This window comes from Lagenorhynchus albirostris, chromosome 12 (genome assembly GCF_949774975.1).
Source record: "Lagenorhynchus albirostris chromosome 12, mLagAlb1.1, whole genome shotgun sequence".
Lineage (NCBI taxonomy): Eukaryota > Metazoa > Chordata > Mammalia > Artiodactyla > Delphinidae > Lagenorhynchus > Lagenorhynchus albirostris.
Genome location: NC_083106.1, coordinates 81,917,767 through 81,931,911, shown reverse-complemented (window position 1 = coordinate 81,931,911; position 14,145 = coordinate 81,917,767). Strand labels below are relative to the sequence as shown.

General features: G+C 41.0%; 1 protein-coding gene across 3 annotated transcripts in view; it reads right to left on the bottom strand.

The window, feature by feature from the left end:
• Positions 1 to 14,145, bottom strand: part of LMBRD1 (LMBR1 domain containing 1) — a 123,858-nt gene that overhangs the window by 97,971 nt on the left and 11,742 nt on the right. For all 3 annotated transcript variants that reach the window (XM_060167614.1, XM_060167613.1, XM_060167615.1), the window contains exon 3: positions 10,060 to 10,120. In XM_060167614.1, coding sequence (XP_060023597.1) covers positions 10,060 to 10,120 — 61 coding nt within the window. The remainder of the gene's footprint in view (positions 1 to 10,059; positions 10,121 to 14,145) is intronic.

The window sequence follows — 14,145 nt, the reverse complement described above, 5'->3', positions numbered from 1 at the left end:
CCCTGATCTGCTTTCTGTCTCTAGAGATTTGCCTTTTCTGGACATTTCATACAGATGTAATTACACAAGATGCAGTCTTTCGTCTCCGGCTTCTTTCACTAAGCACAGGGGTTGGGAGATTTTTTTCTGTAAACGGTCAGATCATATTTTCAGCTTTGCAGCCTATACATCCCTGTCACAACCACTCAACTCTGATGTTAGAGCATGAAAGTAGCCACAGACAACAGGTAAACAAATTGGCATCTAGATTTAGGGGCCCGTGGGCCAAGCCACAAGTTGCTGATCTGACTCAGATTGCTGAACATGCATCCCATTGTATGGACGGAACACATTTCACTTAAATATTCATCAGCTGTCAAACACGTGGATTCTTTCCAGTTCTGTGCTATTACGAAAAAAGCTGCTGTGGAATTTGCATACATCTTCATGTGGACATTATGTTCAGCTGGATCATACAGTAAGTTTAACTTTTTAGCAAAGCTGAAGACTGCTTTCCAACGTAATGCACCATCTCACATTCCCAGCAGCAGCGTTTGAACGCTCGTTTCTCCGATCTGTCAATACTTGGATAGTGTCTGGTTTTCATTACAGCCATTATGGACTGAATGTTTGTTCACCCCCAAAATGTACAGGTTAGAGCCCTAACCTCCAGTGTGATGGTATTTGGAGGTGGGACCTCTGGTAGGTAATTAGGTTTAGATGAAGTCATGAGTGGGACCCCCATGACATGATTCGGGTCCTCAGGATAAAGGGAAGAGAAGCCAGATCTCTCTCTCCCCGTCCCTCTGCCACGTGAGGACACAGCAGGAGGGCAGCCCTCTGCAAGCGAAGAGAGGAACTGAATCTGCTGGCACCTTGATCTTACACTTCCCAGTCTCTACAACCATGAGACATACGTGTCTGTTGTTGAAGTCACCCAGCCTGCGGTATTCTGTAATAGCAGCCTAAGCTGACACATTCTGGTGGCTGTGTAGCAGCATCTCACTGGGGATTTAATCTACATTTCCCTAATGATTAACAATGTTGTACATCTTTTTATGTGCTCACAAGCAATTTAGAGATCGTTGATTTTTTTAAATAAATTTATTTATTTATTTTTGGCTGCATTGGGTCTTTGTTGCTGCGCGTGGGCTTTCTCTAGTTGCGGTGCGCGTGCTTCTCATTGTGTGGCTTCTCCTGCTGCAGAGCACAGGCTCTAGGCTCGCAGGCTTCAGTAGTTGTGGCACATGAGCTCAGTAGTTGTGGCTGGCGGGCTCTAGAGTGCAGGCTCAGTAGTTGCAGCACACGGGCTTAGTTGCTCCGTGGCATGTGGGGGATCTTCCCAGACCAGGGCTCGAACCCATGTCCCCTGCATTGGCAGGCGGATTCTTAACCACCGTGCCACCAGGGAAGTCCCTAGAGATTGTTATTGATGAAGGTATGCTCAAATATTTTGCTCATTTTTTAACTGTATACTTAGTGACTGGTAATAACTGTTTATACATTCTGAATACAAGCCCTTTATGAGATACATGATTTGCAAGTATCTTCTCCTTGTCTGTGGCTTACCTTCATTTTTTAAATTATGTCTTTTGAAGGACAAAGTTTTTAATTTTGATAAAGTAGAATATATCAAGGTTTCTCTTATGAATAAAGCTTTTGTGTCATAGCTAAGAACTCTCTAACCCATCATGAACGTATGTCCTTGAATTTCTTCTAGAAATTTTAAACTTTTATAGTTTAGGTCTCTGACTTTTGAGTTAATTTTTGTATATGTCAGGTAAGGCTCAATGTTGTTGTTGTTATTGTGGCATGTGGTTATCCGATTTACCCGACAATTATTGAAACTGAAAAGAATTAAACTGAATTGCCACAGCTGTTTAAAATCAATTGATCATGAATGTAAGGGTTTTTCTCTGGTCTCTGAATTCTATGGCTCTATGTACCTATCCCTCTTCAATATCACACTGTCTTGTTCATTGTGTTTTACGGTAAGCTTTGAAATCTAATAGTATAATTCTCTAACGTTATTCTTTTTCAAAATTGTTTTTGGCTGCTCTAGATCCTCTGCATTTCCACATAAATTTCAGGAACCATTTGTCAATTTCTAAAAAAAAAAAAAGAAAGAAAGAAAAACATTGTCAATTTGAGGGAAAATTGCTATAACTGCCATCCTTACAATATTATGTTTTCAAATCCATTAATAGCAAATGTCTATTTAGATCTTTAATTTCTATCAACAATTTTTTGTAGTTTTCAGTGTGTAAGTCTTATACTTCTTTTGTTAAATGTGTTCTCAGGTGTTTGTTTTTTTTTTCCTTCTCATGCTTTGTGAATGGAATCGTTTTCTTCATTTCATCTGAATTGTAGATTTCTAGTTTTCATATTAATCTTGCATACTGTAGCCCTGTTAAACTTGTTTATTGGTTCTATTTGACTTTATAAAATTCCTTGAGATTTTGTACCTATCGGGTCTCATGTCAGCTGAGAAAATAAGAGTCTTAATTCTTCCTCTCCAGTTTGGATGCCTTTACTTATCTATTTATATACAGACTTATTGCACTAGCTAGAATCCCCATGAGCGGCACTGGTGAGAGCACACATTCTTGCCCTGTCCCTAATCTTAGAGGAAAAGCATTCAGTCTTTCACCTGTCAGGAGTAGATTATCCATAGATGCCCTTTACCAGGTTGAGGAAGCTCCCTTCTGTAACCAGACAGCGGAGAGTTTCTATCAGCAATGGATACTGGATTTTGTAAAATTCATGCTTTTTTTCGTATCTATTGAGATTTTGTATCTATTGTGGGTTTTGTCCTTTATTCCATTAATATGGTATGTTACATGACTTGATTTTGGGATATTAAACCAACCCTGCTCGCATTCTTGGGATGAATCCCACTTTGTCATGGTGTATAATATGTGATTTCTATTTCACTGATTTCCCTCTAACCTTTATTTCCTTTCTTGTGCTCGCTTGAAGTTCAGTTGGCTTTTCTTTTTCTAGTTCATAAGGCAGCAGTTTAGGCAACTGAGATGACTTTTTTTTTTGTTTTTTATTTGGTTGTATCAGGTCTTAGTTGCGGCAGGCAGGATCCTTAGTTGCAGCATGCAAACTCTTAGCTGCTCCACGGCATGTAGGATCTAGTTCCCTGACCAGGGATCGAACCCGGGCCCCCTGCGTTGGGAGCGTGAAGTCTTATCCACTGCGCCATCAGGGAAGTCCCAACTGAGACTTCTTTTCTCAAGAGAAATTTAAAGCTGCAAGTCATCCCCTGAGCACTTCTTTAGCCATACGTCATAAATTTTGATATGTTGTATTTTTATCTTCATTCAGTTCAGAACATAACCAGGCTGAAGAGAGGAGAGCTGGTTAGAAAGGAGGCAACAGACCCAGTCTAAAACATTACACACGACCACTGTCCTTACCAGTTTGCAAGTATAAAGAGTCTTGTATTTGGTTGATTTCCAAAGCACTGAAGTTATTCTTCTGTCGGTCCTGTATTGCTTATTGGGGAGAGGCTCTGCCAACCTTCTTACCTGGCCATGTGTGAAGTCACACCCCAGATCATGTAACCTTAACAACATGGAAGCACCCATTATCCCTTCGCATTTACACAGCATTATGGACTGTGTCTCCCCAAAATTCATACACTGAAGTCTAATCTCCAATGAGCCGGGGTTTCAAGGTGGGAGGTAATCAGGTCATGAGAGTGGAGCCCTCATGAACAGGATTAGTGCTTGTAAGAAGGGACACGAGAGCTTGTTCTCTCTCTCTCTCTGCCATGCCAGGACACAACAAGAAAACAGCCATCTGCAAACCAGGAATCAGGTCCTCACCAGACACCAGATCGTCAGCACCTTGATCTTGGACTTCTCAGCCTCCAGAACTCAGAGAAATAAATGTTTGCTGCTTAAACCACCTAGTCTACAATGCTTTTGTTACAGCAGCCCCAACTGACTAAGACAGCAGTGAGAAGTGGTCAGATTCTGGATGAATTTTGTTTTTGTTTTTGTTTTGCCGTGCTGCATGGCTTGCAGGATCTCAGTTCCCCAACCGGGGATTGAACCCAGGGCCACAGCAGTGAAAGCCCAAAATCCTAACCACTAGACCACCAGAGAACTCCCAGATTATGGATAAATTCTGAAAGTCAAACACAAGAGAATGTACTGCCATACGTGATACACTGTGAAAAAATAGAGTCAAGGATGACTCCAAGGTTTCTGGCCTGAGCAACTCTATTCTTGCAGTTGCTGTTCACTGAATAGAGTATAACAGATTGAGGATCAGCTGTTCTAGAAATGTTAAGTTAGAGATGTTAACTTCTTGGTAGAAACTGACAGATGGACCACTGGACACAGGGATATGAAGTTCAAGAGAAGTCTGCCCGGCATTAACACCTACTCAACACTAACACTTCTCACACTCCTGCTACGACGAAGAGGCACTACTCCAGCATCATCTCACAGGTGGAGAAGTCAGAGAGAAGTTAAGCTGACCTCCAGGTCCCATGGCCCTCTTCACAAATTAGATACTAACTTCAAAATGACTGTACAATCTTTCAGCAGTTAACCAATAGGGAGTGAGGAGAAACTTCCTAAAAACTCTCAGGTGCTCTGAAATGCCTGCATAGAAACAGGAGTTTGACACCTTCTTGGTCCAGCTTATTCTTCCTCGGTTCCACAATGTAACTCATCTAAATATGCACAAGCTTCGGCGAAGTCTCCTATTTTCACTATAGAATTGCTTAACAGCAAAAAGTAAGAACGTACTAAATAATTATCTGGGATTATTTGAAAAGGAGTATCCATACAGTGGAAAACAATGCAGTGTATATATCTATATATATACGTATATGTGTCTATCTGTATGTATACGTAGACACATACACACACCACACACATATATACAAGAGCCTCACAGCAGCAGTATTTGAAATAGCCAAAAGCTGAACAACCCAACTGATCATCAGTACGAGGATGGATAAACTATGGTATGCTGTTACAATGGAATATTATACAGTAATGAGAATCAACAAAGTACTGTTACCCAGAACAATACAGATAAGTCTCAAATGTAATGCTGAGCACTGAAGAGGCCAAAGAGAAAACAATACATAGTATATGACTCAATTTATATGTAGACAAAAAAATGACAGCCCGAAAAATCAGCATCAAGAGGAGAAAGGGTCTCTGAAGAAAGTGACAGGACAACTACAGACAAGCCAGCACGACAGCCTTGAACAATCCCTGCTCTTGGTTTGGGCTCTCCCCATCTCTACAACCCCTGCACTCACTACAAAATCAAAACAAGGGTTAGGAAAAATGATTAAATAAAAGGAAAATTCACTTAAAAGAAAATGAAAGGAAAGTAGATGGTGAAAGAATTAAAATTAAAAATTTCAAGAATAGTCAGAGAAAACAGAACATTTACAATAGGTAACAATAAATAAAAGGAAAGAATTTAAAGATAAAACTAAATTCGAAACCAAAAATAGAGCTCAGATAAAAGGCTAAACATATACAGAAGAGATAAAAGATTTCATAAGAGGTCCAAATATGAGATTAAAACACAACTGAGAGCCAAAACGTCAGACAAGAGACGCTTTTTCAAAGAAAATATCAAAGAAATTTGAAGACACAGATGAAGAAATAAACAAAAACTTTCAGAACGAGAAAAAAAAACAAGTCCTTAATGTTTCTGGGGTGGGCACAACATCCTCAGATGAGGAAGTCTCCTCCTGTGTGCAGGGTCCCCATGAGTACAGTGCAAAGGGGCAGAAACAAACTCTACCCTCTCAGCCTTCCACGAGCTCCAGGAAACCGTACCTTTGCAGGCAGCTTCAGTTAATGAAGACTGGTAATAACCGATCAACAGCTGGGGGTATCCAGTGGGTAGAAGCAGCAGGCCTCACTTCCACAAACTTTCCAGAAAAAAACACCCAAAGTTCCATTACCGTAACAGAAGTTTCTTAAAAATGTCGTTTTGAGACCTTAGGATCAGCAAGGTCCTTGCAGGGTATCCGCAATGTGAAATTATTTTCATGACAATGTTAAGATGCTGTTTCCCTTTCCACTAGTAGTTACTATACTCTTCACCCTCCAAGAGCTCACCAGCGGGGGGCACTTTTATTCAGCAAAGTCCCTCTAAGCAGAAATAATTCTGAGATGTCCACCCTTGGGTGCACATCTTTTCAGTGTTCTGTGTTTGGGGAAGTACACATACAGTGTACTTGTGAGAAGCACCTGTGCTATTTCAGTTGTGAGCTACACTAGGCACTTTTTTCCAAAGAATATCATTTTTACTTGAAAGAATAATGGACAGAAAAACTATAGCTATCCAGACTGGAGTATTAGGCAGATTCTCTCAAAAATGAATAAAGTGAGTCTGTCACTTTGAAGAAAATAAGTAACAGTATTTGTTACTAATGATAAAAATTGAGGTGTCGAGAGAAAACCAGAATTTTTGGAAAACTTGAATCCAGCACCTTAAGTCTTACATCCTTCCAATACATAAACACTTCTCTGATAAGAATAGTGGTGATATTAACTGAATGCCAAAGTAAATCAGAATCTCTGTGGATGTAATCTACATTCCATACTATTTAAAAGGTCTCCGGATGATGTCTGAAGCGGCCCCAAGGGTTCAGGGCTGGCTAAGCATTCCCAGAGGTAACAAACATCCCCAGAACAATTTATTAAAAGGCAGCTCACTTAACAGTAAGCAGCTCCAGCTTAGAAAATAATATCCACTCTGGGCTCCATCACTCACTAACAAGGTGATCTTTAACATCTCTGGGTAAAACTTTCTTCACCTGTAAAATGTAGAAAATACCTCCACAAAATGACGTTCATGAAGATCAAAGAAAGTGTTGAATATGAAAGCCCTGCACAGTGCCTGGGAAGGTCAGACAACGAAAATGTGTTGATATGTTAGGGGAGACTAGATGAACTACAGAATCTCACAGAAAGGAATGGATAAAAATAGTGCTTCGGATTCTCTGGAGTCTGCTTAGTCCTCAGCATGCAGAATCAGAGATGTAATACGTAATTAGATAATATCCAGCATTGCTGGGAAAGGGCTGGGCTTGTGGACAATAGCCATCTCAGAAGCTATGGTTCCTAGCTGTAGGGCATCATCTGAGCCAAAGTCAAAGGCCTACCAGCCATAGCTAAAATGGATATAACTAACTTTATGACAACAACCATTAATATTATTGAATTAAATCTTCTTGCTTCAATTCCATAGTCATCAAGAAATCTTCTATTCATAATTTGGCTTCTCATGCAGATTTCTTCCCTAGATCAGTGACTCAACTATCCTATTCCAAGGCAGTTATTATTTCTCACTACAACCCAAGTTTTACAGAGGATCAAACCCTAAATCCCTAAGTCATCTTATTTATAATGATTAATTTTCTCTCATGCATTTAAAATGATACTAGAAACAGACTATCCTTGGGAGGATTAAGAAAAATAATCACAGATCACTTCCTGTAGGCTTAATTCTATGAAACCAACTGGAAAGACCGCTGAATTAACATTCCAGTGTAGAAGTCTCTGTAACCTTGGTTACAATGGATCAATCCACTAGCCTCTAGGTTCACTGATAAGATATGGTTCATAAACCTGGACTGCACTAAGATAAAAGCTGGCTTATCTTGTCACATGTTCCACAGCATAAATACACTGTAGTGTTACACAGGAGACAGGCCCAATCCCACAAAACTGTTTTTGAAGAAGTGATTTATATCCTGCCAATAAGTTTGTATTCTGCTTAATATACCACCATTTCAAAAGTTTTCTCTTAACAGGTCAAATCTAGATTTTACGATATACATTTAATTTATTCATTAGAAATAATAAATTCTATATTAAAATACCATAAAATTTCTGAAATCTATACCAAAGAAATGGAATTTCATAGATCCTATAGATTTTAGATCAGGAGACAAAAGTTAGAGCCAAAGCAGCTAAGTTAAAATCCAGTGGTGCAGTGGTTGAGAATCTGCCAGCCAATGCAGAGGACACGGGTTCGAGCCCTGGTCTGGGAAGATCCCACATGCCGCGGAGCAACTAAGCCTGTTAGCCACAACTACTGAGCCTGCGCATCTGGAGCCCGCGCTCCGCAACAAGAGAAGTCGCGATAGTGAGAGGCCCGCGCACCGCGATTTAGAGTGGCCCCCGCTTGCCCCAACTGGAGAAGGCCCTCGCGCAGAAACGAGGACCCAACACAGCAAAAATAAATTAATTAATTAAAAAAAAATCCAATGAAACCCCTGGAAAACTTACCCCATCAACAGAAACTTCTATAGATTTTTTTTTCAGTGTCCTACTGAAATTTTATTCAACCTCTTGATTCATTGCTGGAAAAAAAAAAAAAAAGACAGCCCTTTCCTAACTCAGCACTTACACATTTTTATAAAAGCACGAGTCATATTTATTCAAAGAGACAATTTCGAAAACATTTAGGTGGTTATTATAAATAGCTTCTCTAATCCAACACTAGGGAAGGAAGAGAGAGGAAAGGAGGGAAGGAGGGGCCAATCCACCACCACCCGCAGATTAATCGGTTCTGTACGGTACAAAACACACCAATCCACCATGACCCCCAGGTTAAACTGGCTGATGCTGCAAACTCCCAGACAGTACACTCTACTACTGCCAATATATAGAAGAAATTTCTAGAAAACTGAGATTTTCAAAATCAAGAGTGCAAGTGGAAAAGTGGTAACAAAAGTTATCAAACAATGGTATCAGAGGAAGAGCGCAGAGATTTAAGGGAACTTGACTGAACCTCCACAAAGAAGGGCTGAAAGTGAACCTAAGTAAAACAAAGTATGTAACAGAAGTTTCAGGACGACCAGATGAGTTCTATACTACTTATTCATGGTGTTGAAACAGTCTTCTCAAATGTGATATCAGAATTAAAAGGAAACCATAAACAAGACAAAAAGGCAACCCTCAGAATGGGAGAAAATATTTGCAAACGAAGCAACTGATAAGGGATTAACCTCCCAAATATACAAACAGCTCATGCAGCTCAATATCAAAAAACAAAACAACCCAATCCAAAAATGGGTGGAAGACCTAAATAGACATTTCTCCAAAGAAGACATACAAACGGCCAAGAGGCACATGAAAAGATGCTCAACTTCACTAATTATTAGAGAAATGCAAATCAAAACTACAACAACATACCACTGCACACCAGTCAGAATGGCCATCATCAAAAACTCTACAAACAGTAAATGCTGGAGAGGTTGTGGAGAAAAGGGAACCCTCCTACACTGTGGGAACATCAACTGGTACAGCCACTATGGAGAACAGTATGGAGTTCCTTAAAAAACTAAAAATAGAACTATATTATGACCCAGCAATCCCACTACTGGGCATATACCCTGAGAAAACCATAATTCCGAAAGATACATGCACCCCAATGTTCACTGCAGCACTATTTACAATAGCCATGGAAGCAACCTAAATGCCCATCAACAGATGAATGGATGTGGTACATCCATTGGATGTGGTACATATATATAATGGAATATTACTCAGCCATAAAAAGGAACGAAACTGGGTCATTTGTAGAGACGTGGATGGTCCTAGAGACTGTCATACAGAGTGAAGTAAGTCAGAAAGAGAAAAACAAATACCATATATTAACGCATATATGTGGAATCTAGAAAAATGGTACAGATGAACCTATTTGCAAAGCAGAAATAGAGACACAGAAGTAGAGAACAAACGTATGGACTCCAAGGCAGGAAAGGGGGTTTGGGATGAATTGGGAGAATGGGATTGACACATATACAATAAAATGTATAAAACAGATAACTAATGAGAACCTACTGTATAGCACAAGGAACTCTACTCAGTACTCTGTGGTGACCTAAATGGAAAGGAAATCCAAAAAAGAGGGGACATATGTATACATATAGCTGATTCACTTTGCTGTACAGCAGAAACTAACACAACATCGTAAAGCAACTATACTCCAATTAAAAAAAAAAAGTCTATATGTAGCTTTATTCTACATTTTGGCGAGCAGCCCAGACAGGCAATGAAATGGAAATATACTTACTGTAGTAACCATACAATACGGTGTCCTCCATCCGTCTGCTGACATTAGCGTTGGCCCAGTCCTAGGATCAAAAGGAAACAATAGAAATATTAATGAAACAGCCATTTGCTTAACAATTATACTTAAATTTTAATATGAATGAATATCACTTATAAATGTACCATCGACTCTGACAGGTATGGTCTGTGCCCTCAAGAAGTGACAGACAGACAAGTAAACAGGCAATTTCAGCAGGTGAATGCTGAGCTAACGTGACGACATGGTTCTGGGGAAGCACATGAAGGAGAGGCAGCTACGGGCCAGGGCCACTAAACTGGGGCCGGAATAACACAGTGGGAAGGAGGGAAGAGAATAAAGGAATATACATGGAGACTTTGAAAAACCTGCAGGAAGCAAAATATAGATTCACTAGAGCTTTTGGAAAGGGAAGAGAAAGCAGGTGGAGTAAGGGAGGGAAAGGCATTAGGTTTGAGGGACTGTGAATCACGCCAAGTATTCTGGCCTCTGTCCTAAAGGCAATGGAAAATAGTGATGCGGTTTTGTGCAGAGTGACAGGTATGATTTGTATTTTAGAAACAAGATATTTTAAAATACCTAAAAGAACAGTCAATATAAACTTCTTAGCATTCAACCCACATTTTCTTTAAATTAGTCATTTAAATTTAGTACTTTAACTTAGAAAATTAATTCTAATTAATCTTTTCAAATAAAAAAATCTATACATTAATGAAATAGAACTGGGGTATAATAGCAAGCCTTTTTGACTATCCTAATTGTATGCATATAAAAAATTAAGCCTGGAGCGTCAATGTGACTGGTCACTGCGATTAAGTACCAAGGCTCAATATCCAGGTATACACTACAGTGTATTTAAGTATCCAGGTCAATTTTGTTCTATCAATACTTTAAGAGCTCAAGTCAATATCAACATCCCACTTACAAGCGCTCTTAAGGAAGAGTAGAAACATTTAACTCTCCTAAAATAATTCAGTTTTTTCTTTTTTTTCCTTTTTCACCTACAAACACCTCTAGCAATGAATATCTATGAACTTCTAATTGACAAATGTCTAAAAGAACGAAAATGTGGAAACCCCAAATTTAGCACTACAAATGCAAACCTTGACACACAGCACACAATGAAAATAGTATTTTTCCAATAGCAATTAAGACTATGAAAAACTTAAGAGGACTTCCCCGGTGGTGCAGTGGTTAAGAGTCCGCCTGCCAATGCAGGGGACAAGGGTTTGATCTCTGGTCCAGGAAGATCCCACATGTCGCGGAGCACCATAATTACTGAGCCTGCACTCTATAGAGCCCGTGAGCCACAACTACTGAGCCCACGTGCCACAACTACTGAAGCCCACGCACCTAGAGCCCGCGCTCCGCAACAAGAAGCCACCGCAATGAGAAGCCCACACACCGCAACGAAGAGTGGCCCCTGCTCGCCACAACTAGAGAAAGCCCGTGCGGCAACAAAGACCCAACACAGCCAAAAATAAATAAATAAAAAACAAATAAAAATTTTTTTTTTCCCGGTACATGGGCCTCTCACTCTTGTGGCCTCTCCCGTTGTGGAGCACAGGCTCCGGACGCGCAGGCTCAGCGGCCATGGCTCACGGGCCCAGCCGCTCCGCGGCATGTGGGATCCTCCCGGACCGAGGCACGAACCCGTATCCCCTGCATCGGCAGGCGGACTCTCAACCACTGCGCCACCAGGGAAGCCCCAAATAAATTTTTTAAAAAAAGAAAAACTTAATGGTATAAATTTTAAAATTATGTTAACTATATAAAGAAACAAATAATTACAGAATATAAAAAAGATCCAAATAAATGAAAAGTCACACTTTCCCACATGAAAAGACTGTAAATACCAAACCCCTCCAAATTAATCTATAAACACTATAGATTGTCTATCAAAATCCCAATAGTGGGTACAGTGTTTTGCCATGCTGATTCTAAAAGTCATCTGAAAAACATCCAGGTGTATATGGATATCCATAAAGTACTTCTGAGTGCGGGTAAACAGAACAAGTTGCAACCAACAGTTTTAATGACATACACAATCTTTGTCTAAAAAACGTAATGAAAGAAACACTGTACATATACTACAGAAAAATGGAAAGAACGTTAAGCAGTGCTTACCACACAGGACTGGAAAAGCACTGGGGAGAATTCTAGCCAATGACTGGAAATTTCTTCATCAACGACGCAAGTATCCAAATGAATATACACACAACCAAAGCTTCTACTCCCAAAAGCTCTGTTTCTTTAGTCATTGTTTATACATCAAAACAGACATTTTAAAAGATTTTTCAAACTTGAAGAGTTTTTGAAACAGAGGATAATTACATCTATCCTCACGCAAGCTCCCTACCAATTTCCAAGACAACCCCACGAGGTATTAACGTACCCATTGAGAATCACATAAAAGTTAAACTTCAAAATTGAAGAAGACCCCAACCTCAGAAAAAGATTAAATGTAGAAAGTCTGAAGGTACTTAAAGCTAAAGGTTCACTGAAATTTAGTATCTCTTACCCTCCAACGTTCTTTAGTTTAACCAAATCTTGTGGCAGTTAGAGAGCATTACTGTTACTATTTTAAAGCAAAAATATGTGTAAAATATACAACATCACTGAAGTACTATTTGTGTATTTGGCTTTTATATACAGTCTTGCCTCCAAGGTATCTGATGTACTGTCAAAAGAGCTTAGTTTATGAAACTTCCTTCTTCTACATTTTGAGAAATGCTGTGCCCTTGATGCATTTCACAAGCTACTGCCTCCCAAAGTAGAGACCGAGAGGAACTCCAGCAGCCCCCCAGGAATGTGAGACAAACAAGAACTAATACTAAGTAAAGAATACGAAAGAAGAACATTTTAGAAGAAAGGAAAAGGATATAGAGTCCACAGAACAAAGAGGTAAGCGGTTCGTGTATGTAAAACTCCCTCTCCCATTCTTCAAGATGACTTTCTGAAATGCTCCGTCCAGCCCCAAACCACACTTGACTCTCCTTAATTTTACCAGATAACCTCACCTTAGACCAATGGTTCTCATGCAGGGGTGACTCCATCCCCCATGGACACCTGGCAATGTCCTGGAGATGCTGGAGGGTGGCGGCAGGCTCTGTAGGCTACCGGCATCGAGTGGCAGAGGCCAGGACCTGCTAAACACCTGCAATGCACAGGATAGCCCTCACAAGGGTCACCCAGCACAGAAGCGATGGTTGACAAACACTGACTTAAAGGTCTCTCAAAAAATCTGAGGACAAAAGAGAGCTACTCAATTCACTCCCCAGTCTAGAACCGACCGCCATCTGTACTCGAATGCTAGCCCTTCCTTCCGCCGAGCACCCGCGCCATTTACAGCCAACCCTTTCCCTTTGGGTCCCCACCCCTCTGCCTTCGCAGGGACACTGCACCTGCAGCGATACCCTTTCTCTCCTCCCAGACACCTCTCCCACTCTACTGAACCCTGAAGTACACACGCTCTAGTAGTTTCCATGAAAGGACACACCACCACCACAGATAAACACACCCCACCCCACCTCCTACTCCCCTGGAGGACAGAGCTTCCTGAAAAGCTGTCAGCATCCCCTGTCACTGCTCCCTCACCTTCCGCCTGCACTCAGCCACTCCCACCAACTGCCCCGCGGCTCCATGGGGAGTGCAGTCACTCCCCTCCCTCTCTCCCTCCACCTCTCAGCATCACTCTTCCTGAAACACATTCTTCTCCTGAGAAGCCCCTCTTTCGTTTTCCTTCCCACCTCCCAGGCTGCAGCCCCTCCCCTTGGGCCAGCTCCAGGTAACTAGCACGGCTCTCGAATCCACGGCCCATGCCAAGCCTTGTCTGACCACTCAGTCTCCCCAGCTGCTGGACAGTGCATAGCTCTGAATACCGTGCACCTGCTGATGACTTCCAGATACTTCTCTCCAACCCTAAGGTTTCCCTGGAGCTTCAACTCCCTGCTCCAACGCCGCACTTGAATACGTATGATAGGCACCTTGAAGGTAACTTGTCCAAAATACGGCTCTTTTTTCTACATCCCTCACGTGCCCGTGAGCACACACAGGTCTAATTACTCCCCC